The sequence below is a fragment of the Theropithecus gelada genome, chromosome 9 (assembly GCF_003255815.1).
Source record: "Theropithecus gelada isolate Dixy chromosome 9, Tgel_1.0, whole genome shotgun sequence".
NCBI classification, from domain to species: Eukaryota; Metazoa; Chordata; class Mammalia; order Primates; family Cercopithecidae; genus Theropithecus; species Theropithecus gelada.
In genome coordinates this window covers 14,282,573-14,306,503 of record NC_037677.1, presented here as the reverse complement: position 1 = coordinate 14,306,503, position 23,931 = coordinate 14,282,573, and the positions used below count along the sequence as shown (strand labels likewise).

Sequence of the window (23,931 nt, the reverse complement as noted above, 5' to 3'; positions counted from 1 at the left end):
GAAGCATCAGGAGTAAGGAGAATTCTGGCTAAATCAACCCGACAGGATTCTTGCTGAAGGCAGGCCGGGAGGATCACCTGAGGGTGGTCAAGGACAAGGAGCTTGATTAGACATCAACGGTCAGGGGTTTTTGCTAATCTGACTTAGCAGGGTGCTTTGCTAAAAGTGGAGTTTATAAGGAAGTGCACAGATGGGCTCGGGAGAAGATTCAGACGCCTGACCAAAGCTTGGCCAAGCAAAGACTCTTTAGAGTCATCCCCCAGCATCTTGGGGATCTTTTTCAGAATACTTGGGACCACTTGATGAAAATTTGAACCCAAGGTCTCTTTTGCTGCCCTTTTTCTAGCGTTCATGCCTTCCATGTGTATTATTCATGGCAAAGTATGGGCCCTTGGTCTACTGAATGGTTTTGTGTTTGAAAGGGGAAATCTCTGACTTGTTACTGAGGTATCCCAACGTTAGCATCTTCGTTTGTCCCTGATGTTATTCAATCCAGCCTGCATACGTAAATGCATAAATAAATCTCTCTGTAGATTTTCTGTGGACTGGATTTTCTGTTTTCTTCCCCAGCACATCCCACTCTTTGCCCCTCTTCTTACACTCAGTATAGTTATATCCCAGGCTCCTCTAATCTCCAGGCATTTGCTTCAGTGGTGACCACACTCTAAGGCACTCAGTTTAGTACTGGAGTTTGATCCTAACTCTGGAAAATCAAGTCTTTACATCTCAGCCATAAACCTCTGGAAGTGGATTAAATAGGAATTTTGATGATTAAATGTGAATATTACCACAATGTAATAAAATTGATGTTTTTCACTAAAGTAACATTGTGACACCTTTACATCCACAGAAAGTGTTTCTTCAAAGCAGCCATGTTAGGTGGAGCTCGTTTTGATGCCTCTTTAGGAATGGCAGTAGTGGTGCTGGCTCACCAGTGGCAGAAGGACGCTGGTCTCGCGATTGGATATTATATCCGCTCCCTTTCTCCTGTATTTTGCTCCTGAGATTTCCTGCACTTTGCATCTCCACCCTCATCTTACCTTCTGCTATTGCTTTGCCATTATGATCTGAGAAGATCCTCTTCTGAAAATCAGGAAACCATGGTGAACTAGCTAGACAGTGAGACCATGCTGAGGCTGGAACCAAGAGCCTTACTTTGAACCTAACAGGGAGCAGATGAACTTTCAGAAACACAGAGGGCAAGGTCCTCTCTGCCAGGACCTGTCTTATTTGCTTATTTGCACTCACTGCCGCTGCAGCTGCTCTCTGTGACAGCTTCTCAGAGTATGCGGGTGGAGGGGTCATTCTGGAGAAGAGGGGCTGGTGCTGGATTGGAAAGCTGCCTACCACCCAAGGTCAGAAACACCAGCCATCCCTCTACCCACAGCCTGCGCAAGTTATGTCCCAGATCTTGGTGCGGGTGGTGCCCCTGTCAGGAGGGCTCCTTCCATTGAGTGCCTCTGCAGGGTGCACTGCTGTGCTGTGAGGAAGGCAGAGCAGAGGACAGTGGGATCTTGGCATTCCCAGCATTGTATTGTGTATCAGCTATGTTAGGCCTTAATTAGAGATATTTGGGGAAATGGTTGTAGCGGCACTTTTGGAATGTATAACCTGCTGGTAAATGGGGGTTCTGTACACTGAAAGTGAAGGTGTCTCTCCTTGACACTGCCTTTTGGCAGATGGAGGTTCCTAATCTTCATGGCTTCTAAGTGACTTTCACTAGAGGGATTCAAGCTAGGGTTCTGCATTCAGATGTGCTAGATGTGGAACCATAGTTGTGCTATGTGCTAGGGGTCTGACTTTGTATGATTTACCTTATCTGGTTCTCTTTATTCATCTAAAAAATAGGATTAGTAATGTCTATTTCAGAGAGTGTCTGTGAGGATTAAATAAACATGTCTGGAACATGGTAGATGCTTACTAAACATTAGTTTCTTCCCTATGCTCTTGATTACCCATAGAGTTAATTGAGTTCAGAAAGTATCTGTTACCTCAGTAACAATGGACATAGAATATGCTAACTCAAGTGATCCAGAGTATATGCATATATGTATATAAGTTACTGAATCTGACAGAAGGAAGAGTCAAGAATGTTTTGGTGACTGAACTCTAAAGCAGCATAAGATCGTAGAAGGTAATAAATAGTGAAACCCTGGAAGCCCCAAGTTTAAAAGGAAAAAGAGTCAATGAAGCTAAGAAATTACAATTTGATAACAAATGACATCATATACCAACATATCAGGAAACAAATGTCAGGCAGAACTTTAAAAAAAGATTTATGGAAATTGTTTTAAAACTCATTATTAAATTTGGCAGCACATCCTCAACTTGGAGAGAAAGGAGGAGGCAAAGAAATCAGAGGCTCTGACAGTAATTTATGGATGTAGGCAAATGATAAATACTTCTAGCGCTTGAAATTTACGCCATCATTTTCTTGAAAGTAACCACTTGTTAACTTGATTTGGGAAGTAAGTTTATGACATTGACCTATTCCCTGATCATCAGCAGAGAAGCTGCATTATGGAAGGTCCTGCCTGGCCAGCATTAAAGCTTCAGAGTAAACAGTGGGCAGAGAAGGTGCAGGAAGCTGCTGCCTCTAGAGCTGGAGATGGTAACAGGCTATCTTTATCTTACTGAGTCTGGAGGAAAAGGTTCTAGGAAATGGGAAAGAGAAGCAGTGTCAGGCATTTGGCACAGCTGTCAGGAGATGGGGCTTAATTGGATTGACAGGCCGTGGTTTTCCCACAGATAGGTTAAATTCAGCAGCGTATCCACCCCCGAACTGGGTCTTCCAGCTCCCTCCTCTGTGCCTTAGCCCAGTGTATGGCCCCATTGTCAACCACTGCTTGTCACCCTCATCTGCCTCCTTGTCCTCATGATCCAGCTTTCATTACTTACCAGGTGCATCCTGTCTCCTCTAGATCTTCAAATCCATCTTTTTTTCCCAACCCTTTTCCCATGTGGATGATGACCACAGCTCCCAACTGACAACTTTTCTTCCTTGGGCTCATTTTTTCAGCAGTGTGTGGTCATAATGGTGTTTTTAAAGTGTGTATTTGGTCTGGTCACTCCACTTCTTCAGTAACTCCCTGGTTCCCTGGGGATAAAAATCCAGACATCACCAATTTTTTCTCACTGTTTCCCCCTTCTTATGGTGTGTCTGAAATGCCCAGTATGCTCTCTCTCTCTCTCTCTCTCTTTTTTAAATTAACTCTTGTGTCTTTGATCTACTTTGCTTCTTATACTCTTCCCCTGCTCCCTTGTTAGCTTGGGTAACTAACCCATTCTTCCTGAAGGCACTTACCTGGAGCAAAAGCCTCTGACTTGTCTGCCTCAGGCCCCACCCCCAGCCTTTAACCCTGGGGGCCACAGGGCCTCACCGTTGTGTTTCTCTTAAGGAACACCTACACTGAGTTGATTCTCCATAAGTATTTGTTGAGTGTTTAATGGAGTAATGATAGTGGACTCAAATGCCTTTTTTCTAGCTTTCAGGGTGTTGTCATTTCATATGCTTTTCAGCTGTCTGCAACAGCAGATTTCATCAATATTGCCCCCTAGTTAAAAGACCTAGTTATTTGCTGGGTATTAAAATATCAGCAATCCAAGTGGTATTTTTCCTGTTCTAATGATAGTGCTAATTCATGCCTCTCAGGAGAGGCTGGTTGCTAGGAGATTCTTTCTTTGAGTTCATCTGCATTTGAGTTAATGCTTGGTCCTTGCCAGTTTTTCCTTTTCTTTCCTTAAGTTGTTGAGAAGAGGTATTTCATTTGATCATTCTTTTATGTTCCTTTCGTTATTCAGCTTATTTGTTAATGACTGTTGAACACTAGTACTTTATGTGAGTACTGTTCGTGTTCTAATGTGGTACTGATTCCACTGACCAATGCTTGCCCCGCCCCCGCCTTTGTGCTGGGGTCTGAGCACCGCTGGCTTTAACTGGTATTGTCGCTCTGATCGTCCTAGAACCCAGTGAGGTCGTCATGTATATCTCTCTGATGCATGATTTTTGTTTTCTCCTTTCTCTGAATTTAAACTTGTCACTTCACCTTCACATTTTCTTTTAATGAATGTACTTCTAAACATAAACACCAGCAGTCAAACTGGAACTGTTGAGATGTCATCAGTGGTTTGTTCCTCTGTCCTCAGGAAAAGTACAACTTCTTGTTCTGGCACCCAGGGCTTTCCGTAGTCTGGCCTGAATCCACCTTGCCTGCTCTCCTTATCCACAGCTTTTCTTCCTCAGCTGTCTTGCCTCGCATGTCTACTGGCAGTTCCCTAATAAACTTTTCTCTGTCCGTTATGTGCCTTGGCCTGTCTTCCTTCTGGGTGAGATGCACCTCCTCTGAGCAGTCCTCCAAATAAAAATCCAGCTCTCTGTGAGGCCTGCCGAAATCTCGCCTGCTCTGTGCAGTCATCTCTCCTCCACCAGTCAGACTTGGAGCACTGCCCATCATTGCTGTATGTGTGATCCTTACTGCATTCTGCCTTGCTTCAGGATTATCAGCGGGGTAGGGAGAAGAGAGAGAGAGTGTGTGTGTGTGTCTGTGTTTGCTATGGAAAGAAGCTCCTTGAGAGCAAGGACTGGATCTGAAATATCTCTCTGCAATCCATTCAGTTCCATTCCTTGGTGGCATATAGAAGACATTTGAACTAATTTACTGGCTCTTTTCTGTAGTCAGTATACATTTTGGGGGTGTGGGGGACACACATTCAAACCAGTGTTTATAGGGACGTAAGAAGTACACAGGCGTGCACTAGGTTTGGTGGGAGTGGGAGAGAGGCACAGAAGTGAGCCTAGGAGGGTCAGGAAGGCTTCCAGGGCTTAGGAGTTTGCCTGACACTTGAGGTGGGAGCAGGAGTAGACCAGATGGCTTCCCCTAGAGAGGATATTCAGGGCAGAGGGGATGGCCTGGTCAAGCCTGGGAAAAACTGAAAGAAGATTATGTGGTGGCAAAGTTGCCAGAGCAGAAAGTGTGTGGCGAAGAGATATGGGAAACAAGGCCAGACTGGAGGAGCAGGCCAGCTCCGTAGGGGTGATGATCAGGGATGGCAGCCAGCAAGAGCTTGCCAGTCCCAGTGTTGTGAATCGGAGAGAGTTCTCAGGTGTGTCCGCCTGTGCCCATGCTTCTGTCAAACCTCACACAGAAGGGAATAGGCACTAGCATTCATCCTGTTGCTCCTGCTGTCCTTCACCCTCACCTGGACTTTCCATAACCCTCTTTATGGTTTTCCTTATCTGGCCTCTGGTGAATGTGGCAGTAAGCAGGAGAGTGCTCAAAAGGGAGCAGTGTTAGGGTGAAGCAAGGTTCCTGGCAAAGCCACACCTAAATTTTAAGGTTTAGTTTTGTTGTGGTTTTTAAATAGAGAAAGGGTCTCGCTCTGTCACCCAGGCTGGAATGCAGTGGCACAGTCATAGCCCACTGCAGCCTTGAACTCATATGCTCAAGCGATCCTCCTGCCCCAGCCTTGCTAGTAGTTGAGGCTAGATTCCTGCACCGGCATGCCTAGCTAATTGAATTTTAAATCTTAAAATGAAAGTAGGTTGTAAAATGAACTGTGACCAGACAAGAGTGATAATCTTTAAACTTCCCAAAAGGATTGATAATTCTGTGAGCAGGGGCCATACCTTTTGTGTTCACTGCTGTGTGCCCAGCTCAGCATGCAGCCCATGACTTGACACAGGGCAGGGTATGTGTAGGTGTGAATAATTGTATGTACAGATGTGTATGTATGTGAGTAGAATATATTTCTATACATTATAGACATATTTTGGCTTTTTATAATTTTCTATATAAGGTCTTTACACATCTTTTGTTTAATGATGTTTTGTTTGTATTGCTTAGTAAATGGGTTATTTTTTTATTGTCATTATTAGTATGCTAATCGTTTATTGCTCTGGGCCATAGTGTTTCTCAGTGAACACCCTGTTGGCCTTGGGAGGTACAGTTTCTCATTGTGTGAGACACTGGTGTGGACAAGTAGCAGCCACTTGACATGTGACAACTCCACACATTGCTGAACACCCCTAGGGTGAAGAGGGTGACATTGCGCCTTAAGTTGAGCACTATTGCTGGGATGAAGGAGTGAAATTGGTTTCTATATGTTGGTTTGTGTCTAGCACTAATAGGTTTTTAAACTGTCTTATATTTTCTATGTAGAGGATTATATGCAAATAACAATAATTTTGTTTCTTTCCATTTCAATAAATCCCTTGTATGTTATGTTTTCTTGTCATTTTGCATTGACTAGGGCCCCCAGTACAATGTTGATGGTAGGTGGATCCCAGTTTCATTCCTGACTTGAGAATGTGTCTGATGTTTCACCATTAAGTATACAGATTGCTGTTAAGTTTTTGGCAGATAGCCTTTATCAGATTAAGGAGGTTTGCTGAGAGTTTTTATCCTAGGTGGTTATGGAATGTAGAGCCCCTGTTAGTTGAACTTAGTTCATTCTATACAATGTAACTCTGTTCTGTGTGCTCCATTCTAAGTGATTTCCTCAGATCTGTTTTTCAGGTCACCAGTTCTGTATTCAGGAATGTCTAACCTGCAGTTTAACTCATCTATTGAATTTTAGATTTCATTGACCATCTTAGTCATTTGGGCTGCTATAGCAAAATATTATAGACTGAGTAGCTTATAAGCCATAGAAATGTATTCCTTACAGTTCAGGAAGCTGGTAGGTTCAAGACCAAGGTGCTGGCAGATTTGGTGTCTGGGGAAGGTCTGCTTCCTGATTCATAGATGACCATCTTCTTTTTAGCGTAACCTCACATGGCAAAAGGGGCAAGGACACTCTCTGGGGCCTCTTTCATAAGAGCGCTAATCGTATTCATGAGGGCTCTGCCCTCATGACCCAGTCACCTCCCAGAGGTCCCACCTCCAAATACTGTCACACTGGGAACTAGGATTTAGTGTATGAATTTTGGGGGGACACAAATATTCAGTCTGTAGTGATTGTGTTTGCATGCATGTATAGACACTTGTGTGTATATGTGTATGTCTCTATATGAATCCTACAAACATGGTTTTTTTTTAAACAGACAGACACAAAGGGAGTCTTCTAAAACTCCCTTTTATTTTTTCAGAGTATCTGTTCCCTCTTATTTTAATATTTATTTTGGTTTTCCCCACTGTGCACAAATTTATTCTGTGGTCTTTATTTAGTTTTGTTATCTCAAGTTTTTGAGGGTCTGATCTTGATATTTTTGAGTTTCTTTACTCTTGCTCGAGAGTCACAAGACTATTTTTCCTCCTGTGTCTTGCCATTTTAGATGGCGAGCCTGTCATCAGAGGACATAATCTGGTGGAATTCTGGGAGACAGGCTGCTTTAGAGTGGTTTATAATTTGGCCAATTTGGTGTGAATTTCTTTTCCAGGAGTTTTCTGGGCTACGTGTGTAAAGTAGAATGTCAAAAACCACATTAGAGATACAGACAGACTGATAGTTACCAGTTGTTGGGTGATTGGGCAATTGCTCCCTCTGCCAGGCCCAGCCTCCTTTTCATTTGGGTTCGTAGATACTTTTTCTTAATTCAGGTTTTTGCTAACATCATAGCCCTCTGAGAGTTCTAGCTATATGTAAAAGTGTCAGTTCCAACTCCTGTGTTATATCCTGTCCTGCAGGAGCGTTAAAATAATAGTGTCTTCAAACCAAGACACTTCTGAGAGTAAAGAGAGTTAGGATTCTTAATTATGCCACATCACTGGTGTGAACCCGCATGTGTGTCACCTTGTCAAAACCCAAGACCAGCTCACACAGCTGGGTATCCCCTGTCCTGCCACAGACTTCAGTTCTCTCTTTGATTCGGGCCTTAGACCGTTTACCTTGCTTTCTTGCCACACCGGCATTTAAAAGGCTGTATTATATTTTAACTCACATTTCGAAGTACCTGTAGCATGAGAGCTTTTAGGTTATCTGGTCTGTGTAGTAGCAGAATAGTCTGTCTTTAGTCTTAACATTATCTTATCTCCTTGATTAATCTTCAGATATAATATTAGATACATTAAGATAGAAAATTAGAAATAGGGCAGCAGAGAGGAACTGGGGAGGGAGGAAGGGAAAAAGGAAACAGATAGTTATAGCGAGAAAAAGAGAAGGAGTAGAAGAGAGGCTGAGAGATGGATTGGAAAGAGGAAGATGGAGAGGCAGACCAGGAGATGGAGAGATGGACAGACAGGGAGATGGAGAGACGGACAGACGGGGCAATGGAGAGACAGATAGACAGGGGGAGATGGAGAGTCAGACAAGGAGATGGAGAGTCAGACAGGGTGATGGAGAGTCAGACAGGGTGATGGAGAGACACATAGGGTGATGAAAGGCCGACAGGGAGTTGGAGAGACAGGGAGAAGACAGGGAGATAGATAGGGCACTGGAGAGACAGGGAGATGGAGAGACAGACAGGGAGATAGGGCAATGGAGAGACAGACAGGGAGATGGAGAGACAGACAGGGAGATGGAGAGATAGGGCAATGGAGAGACAGGGAGTTGGAGAGACAGGGAGATGAAGAGACAGGGAGATGGAGAGATGGACAGGCAGTTGGATAAACCAACAGAGGGAAGGAGAGGCAAACAGGGAGATGCAGAGATGGACAGAGAGATGGAGGGACAGACAGACAAACAGAGCAGATGAGTGAGGGCTGGATATGTGTGCACAGAGAGCTGCACACAGATACACATCCATTCAGACAGCAGCCCACTCCCGGAGAGACTGCCCTGGAGGCCCACACACGTAGACGTGTGGACACAGGGACACACCCTTGCGAAGACATACACGGAGAGCACCTGCAGGGGCACCAGCGGCTGAAAGAGAGTGAAAATAGGAAACAACTAAATATAAGTGTGTTATAATAGTCCAGAAAATAAACTTGAAGTCAGTGGGAGTAGAAAAGATGGCTTTAGGTGGAATTAACCAGAATTGCATAGCAGCACTTGGCTGCAGCAGCCGTTGCTCTCATGGGAATGCTGATGCGGGCTCCTGGTCTCAGGCTTGCCTGGTGACAGCCTCCTGGAGCAAACCAGCCAGGTCAGCTCCTGATTTCATCCTGTTGACACTAACAAGTGGAAATAATCACTGATTTTGAGGCAGTGACAGACAATAGTAACAAAGAAACAATCTGATTTAAAATTAACAGGCTTTGTTGATTTCATAATTGCCTCCCACATCATAGCCAGATTTGGAAATGTGACTACCTAAAATTGAAATTAGGGGTTTGAGATTTTAACCATATCAAATATTGCTCAAAAGACAGGAAATAGAACTAGTGATGTCTTCGGAGGGTAACGGTGGGGCTGTATCACAGTTGGCCTCCCAGTTGGAGCTCACTTTCTATATATCTTGAAATTCCAGAACCTATCAAGGAATCACAGGACCCTTGATTCCTTTGGGCTCTGCTCACTGACACTGTCTAGACCTGAGTGGACAGCTCATCTTGTGGAGATGATTTATGGGAGTGATTATCAGTTTGGGGTGTGGCAGTGCAGAGAAAGGGGGATGTGTGAGGGGGAGGGGATGGTTTGACTTTGCAGGCTTGCTTTGGCGCCTCCTCTACATCCAGTGCTGTTTAGGTCTTGCTGTGCTTTTCTGCTTTGCTTTTTACTAGTTTTTCAGACCATTAATGATAGCTAATGACGGCTGCTTTTCTTAGCCACTATTTTATTACCTGGATTCTTTATAATACTGGAAGGTAAACTTGGTGCTGGTTTAAAAGCTGAGATGAGCAATTGTGGATCACTGTTATTGTGACATCTGTGGAAAAGATTGAAGAAAATGAGGTTGCCCGATATAAGAGAATACTGCCGAATTAAACTGTGCCACATGCTGTTCAATTTTTTACTTTTGAATAAAGGCATTGTATTTTACCTTGTGCTCAGCTGACACATGGACTGAAAGCAGTGTGACCGAACGAACATTCAGTTGCCACCTCAGAGTCTGGCAGGAGGCCCTTAGAAAACTGTTCTTTGAATATTTTAATTCAGCTATGTATCTTAATAGGTATCAACATCATAAACAGAAAATAGGCTAAAACTCTGCTTCCTAAATATTAGATTGAAGTCAACTCGGGATTCCATGACATTCCTTAAAACTGCCTTTTCCTCTAAAGCATTACTTCCTCAGAGGTTAATTTATGGATGATCTTGCCATTCTTTTAGGAGATAAGAGACTCTAAGTCAGGGGTATACAACACCAAAGTTTTAAACATCAATTTCAAGCCAGCACTCTTTAGAGAACAGAAATTGTGTAATGAAATTTAACAGTCTTTAATGTCTCTAAGCCTAACATTTATGTATTGAGAGTTTTATTTCTTTAGCCCTGATCTAAGTGCTGTGGCTTAATGTTTTTAATACCCATTATTTCTGGGGCCCCTATTGTGTGGCGGGCATCCTGCCCATTGCACTAGTACGTAACTCCTAATCTTCACAGCAGTCCTCGAAGCTAGGTGTTATTAGCCCACTTTATAGATAAGGAAAATGAGATCAGAATAGTATCACCATTTGTCTAAGGCCATAGAGCTAGCAAAAACGAATTCAAATCTGGATCTTTTATATTATAAAATGTGTAATTCTTTTTCTACTGTTTGAGCATCTCTTTGGGGAATGAATGATTCTGAGAACTCCTGGAGAGTCTAAATTCAGCTTTCTGAATGTGGGTTATAGAGTCAGTCTTTATGGGTTTTTCATTCTTTTTGTTTTCTCCTGAAATACTTTATACCTTCAACCTAGAAGGGTAGGGCTGAAACTTGATCTCTTTCGTTACTTCTGTATCCTCAGTACCTGTAACTCAGCAGTACTTAGTACCTAGTAGATGCTCAGTGATTATTTGTTGAATGAATGAATGAATGAATGAATGAAAACCGTGGCAGAATGGACTAGCTCTGACAACCTCTCAGTATATCCTCGTGACGTCTAATGAAATGCTAATTTATCCTATCACAGTATAATCATGAAGGTAAATGATAGAAATGTCATAGGATGCATTTTGAAGTCAGCTAAATACATGTTTTGTCTCACCATTAATTGACTGTAGCCCTTTAAAAACCAAGAATGCTTTCTTATGACCATGAAATAGGTCATGTAGAATAGGAAAGTTAATGACACAAGTGGTTACTACCTCAAAGTAGTATTTCGATACGAACAGGATTGAACATAATACCTAGCATAGAGTGGAGACTCAATGCATGTTGGTCCATTTAACTGAATTCAACTGAATAGCCTTGCTAGGAAAAAAAAATATTTATTTTTGACTCGTAAAATTATGAGTCCAGTGCTTTGTTTAAGCTATTTTCTTGTAAGCATGCTATTCTGTGGTCTCCTAGGATTTGGTCACATATTTTATTCTTCATTGTTCCCTAGCTGGTTCTGCACTCTGATGTGTCATGTACTTCATCTTGACTCCCTGAATCAATTGTAAGTTTGGGTGGGATAAACCAGGCCGTACATGTCTCTGCCCCTCCTGGAGGCCGACCACATGCCTGCCTGCCTCGTGGCAGAGCTCTCGGCTTCTGTGTAGTGTAGTCTTTTCTCAGGGATGGAAATGCTCTGGTAGGGCTTCACTCTTTCAGTAAGGCAGTGGTTTCTGTTACATTGACACCCAGAGGAGTAACTATTTAAATTTGTAAGTTCTTCTTCTGGGTGAGTTAGCACAGGAGGTACTTCAAGAGCTTGATGGGAGCAGGTAGAAAGAGTCAGAGCTCTCTGCATGCTGCAAAGGCAGGTCTAAGGGAGGCCCAGCTGTGTGAGGTTCCAAGAGGGGCTTCGTGAGGGGTGAGGGATATGTGATTTTGGGGTGGATTAAGGGAGGATCATGTGAATAGTGTTTAGATTATTACCTTAAAAATGAGTGATAAACTGTTAGAGCTGACTTCAGTGAAGTGGTCAGCATACTTTAGCAGTGAAGTGTATTTCGTCTGTAATCTCTAATTTTAAGCTCAGTATTCCATGAATTTATTCCTTTTAATTTTTGTCATTGAAAAACATCATAGAGGTGAACTGAAACCACTACACTCTTCCAAGTGTGTTCTACCTCATGGTAAACATTGGGGATATCATTTTTCCTGACTCTGCAATGAGATTTTTTTCCTTTATGGCTAAAATTGCACTGTTTGTCGTGCTTGGCTTCAGTGTGAAGTTGGGATGATAAAGCAGGTTCATTTTGCTTGGCTCATGAGAATGGTGGCTTTTCCCTTTTTTTTTTTTTTGTTCCCCAGAGAGGTGGAGTTGCCGTGACGGAACACATATTGTAATTATCATAGTTTTCTTCAAGATCTGGCCTGTACTTGCCTCATCTGTGAATTTCACATCAGACACTGGTCTTAAAGTCTCTGAACTCTGCAAGTCACTTCATGTGTGTCACCGCACTGGGGAGCGATGACACCTGGCTTGTCGCCATTAGGGACCACTTGTGGCCCAGGGAGCATTCTTGTCAGACTTAGAGTTATAAGTTGGCTGTGAAGGAAACGTGACAGGCTTTTCTTCACCTCCCACTTGGTGCTCACCTTTCATAGGGAGAGTGAGAGACATAATTCTGCTGCTTGGCTTCCCCCACAGAACAAGTGGGTCCTTCTGCCTTTCCTCGCTGCAGCCCTCTTGAGGAGGAGTGGAGAGGCACAGGGGCTGCTGGTGGAGGGCAAGGGTGCCTTTGCTCAGGAGTGCCTCTGAGCCGGTCAGTTTTCACCCTGAGTTTCTATGACAGTGGACACTGCCGAGGGGAGTCTCATCCTGGTGACTCTGTGTGAATCTCCTCTGAATTCAAGCTTCAGGGCATCTCCTGGGAACACCACTGTGTGTTGGAGAGGCAGTCCAGCCACTCAGAGGGTCAAATCAGTTTTCACAAGTAGTTTTTAAACAAAAGTGTAAAAAAGCAAACCAATAGGCTGGGCACAGTGGCTCACACCTGTAATCCCCCAGCACTTTGGGAGGCTGAAGCAGGAGGATCGCTGGAGACCAGCCTGGGCAACATAGTAAGACTCTGTAGCTACAAAAAATAAAAAAATCAGCCAGGCTTGTGGTGCATGCCTGTAGTCTCAGCTCCTCAGGAGGCTGAAGCAGAAGGATCGCTTAAATCTCAGAAATTGAGGCTGCGGTGAGCCATGATTGCACTACTGCACTCCAGCCTGGGCGACAGAGCAAGACTCCATCTCAAAAACAAAAACCAAAAAACCAACAAAAGTGTTTACAGTGCATAAAACTCAGAAAACAATCACATTATTCAAAGGTAACCAAATATTGGTATATATTCTCTTAATGTATTTTCTATGCCTACACATACTTTCCCCCAAAAGGGTATCATACTGCTTTCGTCACCTAATGACCTACATAAGTTTCCATGTCAATAAAATATTCTTCATGTGATTTTTAGATGGTATGATAGCATTTCACCATCCAAATGATAGTACTGTTATTTACTAGTAAACATGCCCCATTATTGGAAGCTGTCCCTTAGAATCTGTGACATCCCTATTAACAACTTCGAGGGCTTGTAAACATAACAGCATAGAACCCCAGTCTCCAGGCAGTCAGGGGATTGTCCTCCAGGACATTCTTGGACTTAGGAGCAGGATCTCAATTCTCCAAGAAATGACAGTCTCGTGTTATTTTGGTTCCAAACAGGAAAGCTTTACGTTTTTTGATTGTGGTGTTCCACAAACCCCTACTGATATATTTTAATAATAAAAGTGGGTCTTAAAGAAAACTGGTCTGGTAGATGAGTCTCCGTTGGGCATTAAGGGAATGAGGTAGTAGTCGCTAGTCCAGATGCTGTCTGAGGCCAAGGATCGATTTTCTGGTGTCACCTTGCTGGCATGTGGGAACTGCATACGTGTTGTGTTCCCAGTGATGCTTTTCTAGGGGACTATGTGTTAAGATTCTGGGACATTAAAAGTATCCATCATGGTTAGGATTTTATATTTGCCCTCATTTTGATATGCAGAAGCCCTCAAAACATTTAGTAGCACATTTGTTATTTAACCCCTTTTATATCCTAGTTGAGCAGGAAACCTCCTTGCAGAGTCATTTTCACCATGAAATTTCTTGACTAACTGTAGTTCAAATTGAAGCAAATTCAAAAAATTCAGTGTCTCTTCCACCCATCTTTCTCCTTCCATCAAAACTCCTTAATACCTTTTAACTCTGAAATTATTGTGTAATGTTAATAGAAGTTATATAATACAAGAAGGACCAAATAATTGAAGTAGCATCTGTTTAAGATTCAGATGTTTCTTTAATCAGGTACTCAGGGAGAAGTTAGGAACTGGCCCAGTAGCCATTGGCTGATGTAGGAAAAAGTCACCACGCTTCAGAAGTTTGCTGAGAGTAAATCTCCTTGTGGATAAGTGATTAGGTGTTACCTCCAGTGTGTATTTATTTGACCATCCTTGTCTGTCTTTCACTTTATCTTTGATTGATTAGCTATTAAGGCTAAGGATAGCGCCATCTGTTTTTGTTAGTGTTGATTAGGTTTCTCTGCAAATTTTTGGAAGTAATTGAACCCAAAAAGTTTTCTTCTGACTCTAAGTTGATTTGAAGATCATTCTGGCTTTCCAGTAATTTTGATCTCTGTTTCCTCCCCTAACTTAATTCTTCTGTTTTGCTTTATTTTCTATGGGATCAGTTTAAAAAAAAAAAAAAAAAGGAAAAACTCTTCTGTGATGGCATTCTAAGTTGTTTGTACCATCCTGACAAGTTGTAGACCTTGGAGATTGTTCTAAGAGTTCTAAGATTGCAAAATTAAATGCTTGTGAAAACCTGCCAGTAAAGCAGAGAGGGGTGGTCACTGGGGAGCTGGAGTCTTGTGTCCCATAAGGGACACAGCCACTGTGAAGGGGTCACAGCTGCTTGGCTTTAGCCGATCGTGACCATTGGGGTAGAGGCAGGGTGTTGCCAAACGATCTGGTTTCTCAAGGGAAGCTGGAATTAGGGGTGTGTGTGTGTGTGTGTGTGTGTGTGTGTGTGTGGTGTGTGATGTGTTTGAAATCTCTTTTATATGTTGTCTTAAATGTTTCTTAAAAAGTAGGAATCAAACAAAACATGTCTGGGGCCCAGATTAGGTCCACAAATGGCCGATTTGTAGCTTTTGCTCTAAGGAATAAGTTTTGCTTTTTCAGAAAATAATTAAGCAGGGTATGTGGATGCTGACTCGCCCTAATGACTTGAGATATTCCTATTTTAATCACCTTGAATAAGGAACTACAACATACTTGACTGTAATGTTTAGATGAATCTGTTGTAGCACATAACTCTCTTTAATCACATGCTATAACTCTGTCCTGCTATTTTATAATATAGGGTGCAGAGCAGAATTTTTTCAGAAGAAAGTGGAGTTTTTCTTAGGCTAATAGGTGTCTAGCCAACTGTCTACTTTTATGTATGACTTTCAGATTTCTAAATAGCAGTATTCTGAATTGAACCAAAAGAATCTATTAACATAATAGCTATAGGTTTCCAGAATCCTTGAATGTATTAGCAATTTAAAGTTGGAAAAGAATTGAGTCAATCTTGGTTCCTCTTAGTTATCAGATGGTTTATTCATATAATTTCTTTTCCTTTCTTTGAAGATTTGAACATGGAATTCAATCCTTCAGATCATCCTCGGGCCAGCACAATATTCCTCAGTAAATCTCAGACAGACGGTAGGTCCTTAATTTATGCTTCTTTTTTTTAAAAAAGGCTCATGTTGGTACTTCGCCTAGTTTTGATTTCTCACTAGATTTAATTTTCAATATGAAATAGAGTCCCTTTAGTGACTCACAAATATACTGTTTAATGGTAGTTCTTTGGGGATTTTTTTCTTTTGCAGTGTTTTTAGAATTTCCTATTTGAAGCATCTATCCTCATTTTGTCAATCAGCTGTATTATTTCTACATACATTGTGTCATGAGAGTTTCTACCCTAAGAGTCAGAAATTTTCCTTTTAGAATTGATATTTGCATAATTTCTCACAAGATCAGAAGTATTTGTTAATTTAGACAGTGTGTAAAAGAAAGCAAAATATAATCCTTAAATAAAAGTACCACTAACTAGCTCTGTTGTGTCAGTTGAGAGCTGAATTGAACCCGTACACTAGGTGCAGATGTTTTCTTCTCTTTTTTTTTTTTTTTGCCACCTCTATAATAATAACAACCATATCTAAGTTTATTCTTATAGATCGTACAATCTTTGTGGTTCATCCCACAATCTTTGTGGTTCATCCCAAGTGTGTGTGGAATTTTTCCTAGGGATTTTCTCTCTTTTCAGCCCCTTCCCTGGGCCTTGGCTGCAAAAGAGAGAAAAGATAAAACTTACACAATGTGGCAAACACACATCTTCATTGGATTCCTATAGAAAAAGGTGGCAGGAGAAACTTGTTAAATGATGACATCGTGACCAGGATATTACTTTAGGATGCTGGAGTCCTGCATGATTCTATCCCTAACTTTTTGGGCAATTGCTAAGCTTTAATTCAGAGAAGATCCTAAATGGACCAGAAAATAACCAAACATGTTTAAGATAGTAAGTTCATATATGAGAATTGATAACACTTCAGTAACAGTTAGATAACAATTTTGGCAAGGTATAGTGCTGATTTAATATTATTGGGAATCTTTGGTTAAGCAAGACACTGACTTGATTTGAAAGAGTTTGATGTGTTTATGAAAAGTAAACATTTCCAAGAATAAATTAGTATAGGCATCAAGTATTTAGGTTGGTCCAAAAGTAATTTCGGTTTTTGCCATTAAAAGTAATGGCAAAACTGAAGTAAGTTTTCGGTGTGCTGGATACAAAAGAAACATTTTTTTTCCTCTGGTGAAGCAGGAAGCCATTGGGAGGGGTGGGATAATACAAAGGAAGGAGAGTGGCAATGAAGATGGGTGTTTAGAACCATGAAAAATGAGGGTCAAAACCAAGTTTTGCAGACACTTACTGATAGTACTATAAAAACAAGAAACAAAGTTGGCTTACTTTCAGGTTTCGTTCTTGCTTCTTGTGAACTCAGGGTGCAGACCAACTTCATTCAGAAGATGTGCTAACAAGATTCCCATGAAATTGCATTAGAGCTTCTAAGTGGATTTCCCAAATCTTGGTTGTCCTGGTAGAAGGAAACTTGACCTAAGTCAGGGTTGTTCCATACTTAGCTTAGGGAACTCTGTCTTCCCTCGTCACCGTTGCACTAGATATCTTTCCCTTTCCTCTTCTGGAACATCAGGGCATCAATTACTCTGACTTCTCTGTTTATTGCTTCAGTTTCTTTTTAAATGCTGGATCTTTCTACTCAACATGTAAACATACACGAGTCTCACAGAAAAAGGGAAAATAACCAATATCTCTCTTCAGGTGAAAGCTTCTACGCCATTTCTACCTCCCCCTGTCCACTCTCCCATTGGGAGCTTCCTCCTACCCCTGCCATTCTGTGGAGCATTGTGGTAGAGTGACCTAAGGACATTTTCTCTTCTTGGACTATTGCCCACATATGTGGCACTTGCTGTCGCCAAGAATTCCGTGCTTTTAAAAAACTTTTTGGCCTTCTGTTTTCAAATGGGCAAGTTGCTGAAATTAAGTGCCTCTAATGAACAATTGCTTTATAAATAATTAGAAAAAAATCAATTTTAAAAATAGATTTGGTAACTTTAATGAATTAATTATTTGGTGACATGATAATCAGAGAATTGGCTACTTGGTGAATTGGCTTTTGGCAAATTGGTCCTGAGAAATCCTGCCCTTCTGAAAGCTCCTTCTGAGACATCTTCATAAACTTCTGTTTGTCCCTCTAATGTAGTATTTCCCAGGGTCTCTCCTTTACCCTCTTACCTTTTTGATTTGCTCACAGTTCCTCATGGCATTTGTGTTAACTGTCATGTCTAACCATATTTTTCTCTGTACTGTTCAAAATGCATGTATTCAACTGCCTGCTGGACATCTTTCCAGTGAAGGCTGTAGGTTCCCCTGACTCAGTATGTCCCAGACAGAACTTAAGAATTCCAGTTGACTTTCTGCATTGTCTACCCTGCCCAGGTCCCTAAGCCAAGGAGGGCTTTGGATTTTCCTAGACTCTCCTCTTCTGAGAGGTGGGCGGCGGTGCTGGAGATACATTTCTTCCCAGCTCCAGGTTCAGTGACATCGTATTGGTGGCATGAAATAGCCATAGTCAGAGTATTTACACCATGGAAATTGGCGAATGCTACAAATCAGAGCGTTTTTAAAACACATGACTGTTAAACATTTACTAGCACACCATTGCATCCAGGCATTCCAAGGTGTACTCAGTTTCATCTCTTACCCAGCCTTGAACCTGACCACTATTTCCTATTGCAGTTGCTGCCGCCTTAGTTCAGACTCAATTCCCCACCTGTGTTACTGCAGCAGTCTCTAGACTGGGCTCCCTCCCCTTTACCTCATCCGTCTCTAGTCCTGGGTCTGTGCTGCCGCTAGCTAACAGGACTTCCCATGAATCAGATATGATTGTGCCACTGGCTTCCTTAACCTTTCTTAAGGGCTTCCCAGTTGCTTTAGAGTTAAATTTCAAACATCTTAGCATGGAATATGAGGCCCATCGTGATCCAGCCTCTGCCTTCCTTCCCAGCGACTTCCTCTCTTCTTTGTGTACTTCTGAGCTTCTGCCATACTGAAATCACTTGTTTCCTCAAGTCTGCCACTTGCCTTACACATGGATTTCTCCTCCCCTTTTTCACACAGCTGATTTCTTCTGTCCTCCAGGCTCCTCCTGCTGTTACTTCCTCCTTGAGGGTCTCTTTGACCCATCAGGCTGGGTTGAGTGGACCCTTGGTGAGCTCCCGTAGGAGTAGCCTGTGGATCTTTCTTCATCGTCAGAACCGTACTGTGGAATTTAAAACGACCTTTTTGTCTTTGTCACCCGCTGGCCCCTAGAGGAAAAGGCATGTGATACTGGATGTCAGTATTCCTTGTGCCAACCTGACTGGTTGAAAGAAGGAAGATGACAAAACCCGGAAACATTCTTGATTTGATTGTGATAATTCGTCACTTGGATAAACTTGTATTTCCATTACAGGACCACAGCTGTGGATCTTCTACTGTATTTTTTTTTCTAATTGGAAGAAATGTAGTCTGAGACAATAATGCATACTTCTGGTAGAGTCCTTTCTTTTGAATCTGGTGATCTCTTTCCTTCATTCAGGTTGATGTACTTCGACAGTAGTTTAGATTCGATTTGTGGATAGGAAGCCATGGTTGGGATGAGGACAGTCATGTTAGGGCAGCTGTTGCTTGGACCACAGACATGCAGCTCCTGGGTCTTGACAGCTCTGTGTTTCTGCAGACCCCACATTCTCTTTCCCCTCAGCACTTTATGATCTGACAAACAAGTTGTCGGCCATGCATCCCACCTCCCACCTGTTCACTAGACTGATTTAGATGGCACCTGCATGATGTCATCAGAGTTTTCGTGATTGCTGAATTCCTTTTCCTTCTGGATATCCAAGAGATTTAGGCTGGACATGGAACTTTTTTCTTGTTCCAAGCAGAAGAATAGAAACTCCAACAGATTGAGTAAGTAGCCTGCTCATCAGACCCCTCCAGAGGCTGAAGGTAAGGGTATTTTATTCAAAACCAGAGTGACTGCTTTCTTTCTTCACACAAAGAGGATGGCATTGCAGACTTTGTACAGGAGCCGTTCAGCAAAGAAGGGACCAAGAGTTCCTCCTGGGGGTAGAGAAGTTTGCCAGGCCAGAGAGAAGTTTGAGGCCTGCCACGGTTTTTCATGCTACTCTCATTACTTGTGGGGAAGAATTGTAGTTCCTCGTGTCCTTTCCTTTTCTGTACTTATTTTAGTTAATCATTTTCAAAGATGTGAGAGCTTAATATTCTTAAGTAATATGAGAAAGCAGCCAAGCCACATCTTTTTCCTTTTAATTAGTATGATTTTTAGAGATTTATTGTCTTAACAAAGAATTTGGAGGAAAAAAACCCTAAGTGTGCGAAATCTATGTTTCTCAGGAGTCCCTTGAAATAATTAAAGGAATAAAAACTGTCCGTCCCTTGAGTGACTTGAAGCCAAAGTAGAAACATTAAAATTCAGAAATAAAAATATGTCATAGTTTTTGTTGCACAACCTTTTAGAAATACAGAAATTGAAAAAATATTCTGTGGCTGTCCTCATTGGGGTGGTGTTTTGGTTCCTGGGCAGTGTTGAACTTTTGCATGGTGAAACAACCGCCCTTTTTGTTCTCCTTTTATCTAGCATTTGGGAGCAACTTTCTGCTGCTCTGTCAGAATCACTTGCCTCTGAGCGCTGTGATGACCTTGCTTTCCCCACCTCACTTGCATTCCCAGCTGTCTTTAGCTCCTTTGTGTGTGCAGATGCTGGGATGCCCCTTTCTCTAGCTGCCCTTAGTTGCTCGGTGTGTCTCCTTCAGGGCATGTCAAGTGCCATGGGGAAGACCTAAGCATACACCAGTGATTTTCATGCTTTGTTCCTTTGCTTACATACCATGGAAAACAATTTTGAAAAACTGAACTCCCTCAAGCATTTTTATGTTGACCTTAAAATTTTTTTACCTTATCAAAGCACATAATTTCTGATGTATTATAAACATTGATGTTTTAAAATAAACTGTTTCTTTAACAAATGTGTCAGATGAAATTTAATACCATAGTGATTTGATACCCATCAGTCCTTTAAAAATGTATGAACACGCTCCTCTCTAACAGTTGGAAATTTCGTATCACTCCTTTATCATCTTGAATTTGTATTTCCATTCTATTTTCTCCATAAAATTTTATAGTAGTATAATATATTTTGATTTTGGAAAGTCATTTATCACACTATCATATTCTTTTCTATAAAAATATGACCTAGGCCGGGCGCAGTGGCTCATGCCTGTAATCCCAGCACTGTGGGAGGCCGAGGCAAGCGGATCACGAGGTCAGGAGATCAAGACCATCCTGGCTAAGAGTGAAACCCTGTCTCTACTAAAAATACAAAAAATTAGCTGGGCGTAGTGGCGGGCGCCTGTACGTTTTAATGGATAATTATTAAACAGAAAAGTGAAATATTTTTTGGAAAAACATTTCTTGGTGAGATGCTTCTGTGGTTGGATATTACTTATTACTGAAATGAGGCAGTATTCATCATCAAAGCCTTTGTTTTTTTATTTGTTTGTTTTGTTTTGTTTTTGAGATGGAGTCTCGCTCTGTCGCCCAGGTTGGAGTGCAGTGGCACGATCTTGGCTCACTGCAAGCTCCACCTTCTGGGTTCACACCATTCTCCTGCCTCAGTCTCCCGAGTAGCTGGGACTACAGGTGCCCACCACCACGCCCAGCTAATTTTTTGTATTTTTAGTAGAGACAGGGTTTCACCGTGTTAGCCAGGATGGTCTCGATCTCCTGACCTTGTGATCCTCCCACCTTGGCCTCCCAAAGTGCTGGGATTACAGATGAGAGCCACCGCACCCGGCCAAGCCTTTGTTTTTATAGATGTAAGTGCTGAGGAACTTTGTTCATCTATATAAATAGATGGAAATAGAAAGAGTTTTATTATAGTCATATCATTGAATTCTTTCTACTTCGTCTAGTTTATATGTCGAAAAATCTCCAAGGGATTTATCAACCAAAATAATTCCTAATAATCAGCTACCATTCAGTTTTGTTCCCCTTCAGTTTTATTGACAGTAGAGAACTGGAATCTATTTGATTTGCAAAAGAGTTACTCAGTTAGAGGAGTCCCTCATTTTTACAGTTTCTGGGAAGTACATCGAAAAAGGTTTACCAACTGTAACACATGACTTTTAATTATATCTACTACTCTTTATATTTGGTGGCACCTAGCTTAACCTGATACCCTTGGGAGCTTTGGGAGAATAAATCTAGGCTTCATCTTAGAACACCTTCCCTGACTGCTGCCCCACTGCAGTCTGCATGCCCCTCTGTCGCTGCAGAGATCTTCACTGTATCGTGATTTATTCCAAGTCTTCACGTTTATATATCTCTGCCATTCACAGTGCCAGACCCATAGAAAGAACTCAAATATATGTTGAATGGAGCAACCCCCACCTGCTCTTTTCCTCTGAACTAATGTTTTCAGCTTCTCTTTTGTTTTAAATATATTTTCCTCAGAATGCTACAGGTTCTTCATATGACTTTGTTGGCAAAGCCAGGCATCATAGTCAGTCCAGTCAGTCAAATCAGTCTTACTTTCTTTTTAATTAGATATTTATTTTTATTTTTGCCTGTCACACCTGTTTCTTATAATCAGTCTTACCTTCTGTCAGAAAAAGTCTGATTTTATTTTTCCAATTCACATAACATGTTAATGTGCATGCCCGTGGCTGCCTTTGTGCTTCTGATCATAAATGGCCAGACAGGTGCAGGGGAGTGCATGCCTGGCCAGCAGTCTGCGGTCTGCTGCACCTTCCCACCCTGCCCTGTGCCCTCCTGCTCTGCTGCCCTCGCTGCTCCCCGAGCTTTGCTTGGGAGTCTAACGCCTCAAGAGGCAGGTCCTGTTGGAAACCGTCCTCACTATGATATCTGTAAACTCAGAGCCAGATGTCTTTCCAGCACCCCTCCAGGGAAAATCCATAGGACAAAGAAGCCTCCAGGTTGTGCCACAGGAGGCTGGCAGGAGAGGAAAGACACATGAACCTGGTTTGAAGGTGGTTACCACAACCCCAGTGGCTGCTTGTCTTTTCTTCTGGTGCCCCTGGAGGTTTTCACACCAGGTCAGTGCAGGTCCCAGCTCAGGTGTGCCTGCCTTTCTTTGTGAAGCTGTGAGGGAGGAATGTGGTTCCTGCATCACACCTCAGCCCTTTTAAAGGTCTCTTTGAATACTTGGTTTGGGGACCTTTGCTCTAGTCTAGCCCTAAGTTACTTGTGACAGACCATTTCAATAAATGAATTGCAAAAACTACTACCTCACCTGTCTTTCCCTCTAGTTTGGGGTGTGTGGAGGAGAGTGGGTACTCAAAAGCCATGAGTAATTGAGTGTGCAGACAGGTTCATTTGTGCGTGCTGGGCTGCCCATGCCCTCGCCAGCCTGTGGCCACCCCGGCGGCAGGGAACTAGCCTCTGGCTTCCAGTTAGGCAAGGCTCTAGGACCCAGCTCTGTCTTAGGCCCTTGCCTGCCATTAGTTGGATTTACAGTCACATAATCTCTTGGGTCATAACTTCCTATAAATTGACAGTGGGCACACCTGTCTCCTCAGACGATTGCTCTCCTGAAGCAGTAGGGTGAGTCCCAGGCATGCAACGAGCCCTCAGCAATGTCTGCTCATTACCTGTGATGTAACAGGTACTTTGGGATCCTCACTGGGGATCCCTTGAGCCAACCTCTCCCAGGACCCCTGGCAAGGAGGAGCTACCCCGTCCTGGCACTGTAAGCATGCGTTCCAGAGGTGTTTCCTACTGCCTGGTAGGCAGCCAGTCTGGAAATCATACTTGCTCCTTGGGGTTGGCATGTCCACATTAGAAGTCAGCATCTTTCCTCTTCTGCCAGCTTTCTCTCCATCATCATCTAATTTTTTTTTTTTTTTTTTTGAGACGCTCTGTCACCCAGGCTGGAGTGCAGTGGCACGATCCTGGCTCACTGCAAGCTCCTCCTGCTGGATTCACGCCATTCTCCTGCCTCAGCCTCCCGAGTAGCTCGGACTACAGGCGCCTGCCACCACTCCTGACTATTTTTTTGTATTTTTAGTAGAGATAGGGTTTCACCGTGTTAGTCAGGATGGTCTCGATCTCCTGAACTCCTCTCCTCCTTCCTCACCTGGTCTGTGGCAAGGCCTTTTCCCAGCCTCCTGCCTCCATCATGTCCTGTCTCACCTTTCTTCCACATGCCTGCAAGTGGAGCTTCTCTTAGGCTCCTCCCTGCCTGACCGTCTGTTTCCTCACCACTGGAACAGTGAGACGCCAGCACACACACAGAGCCCTTTTCACCTTCTTGTGGGTCCCCTCCCCTGCAGGCCTGCAAGACCATCACCTGTGGGATGCTCT

At 42.6% G+C, this 23,931-nt stretch overlaps 1 protein-coding gene across 6 annotated transcripts in view; it reads left to right on the top strand.

Moving 5' to 3' along the window:
- The window catches only part of CCNY (cyclin Y), a 305,165-nt gene that overhangs the window by 203,586 nt on the left and 77,648 nt on the right, over positions 1 to 23,931 (top strand). For 5 of the 6 annotated variants that reach the window (XM_025396336.1, XM_025396337.1, XM_025396335.1 and 2 more), the window contains one exon: positions 15,552 to 15,626. The exons of the other annotated variant lie outside the window; for it this stretch is intronic. In XM_025396336.1, coding sequence (XP_025252121.1) covers positions 15,560 to 15,626 — 67 coding nt within the window. In that variant the 5' untranslated portion in view covers positions 15,552 to 15,559. The remainder of the gene's footprint in view (positions 1 to 15,551; positions 15,627 to 23,931) is intronic. 6 annotated transcript variants of the gene reach the window in all.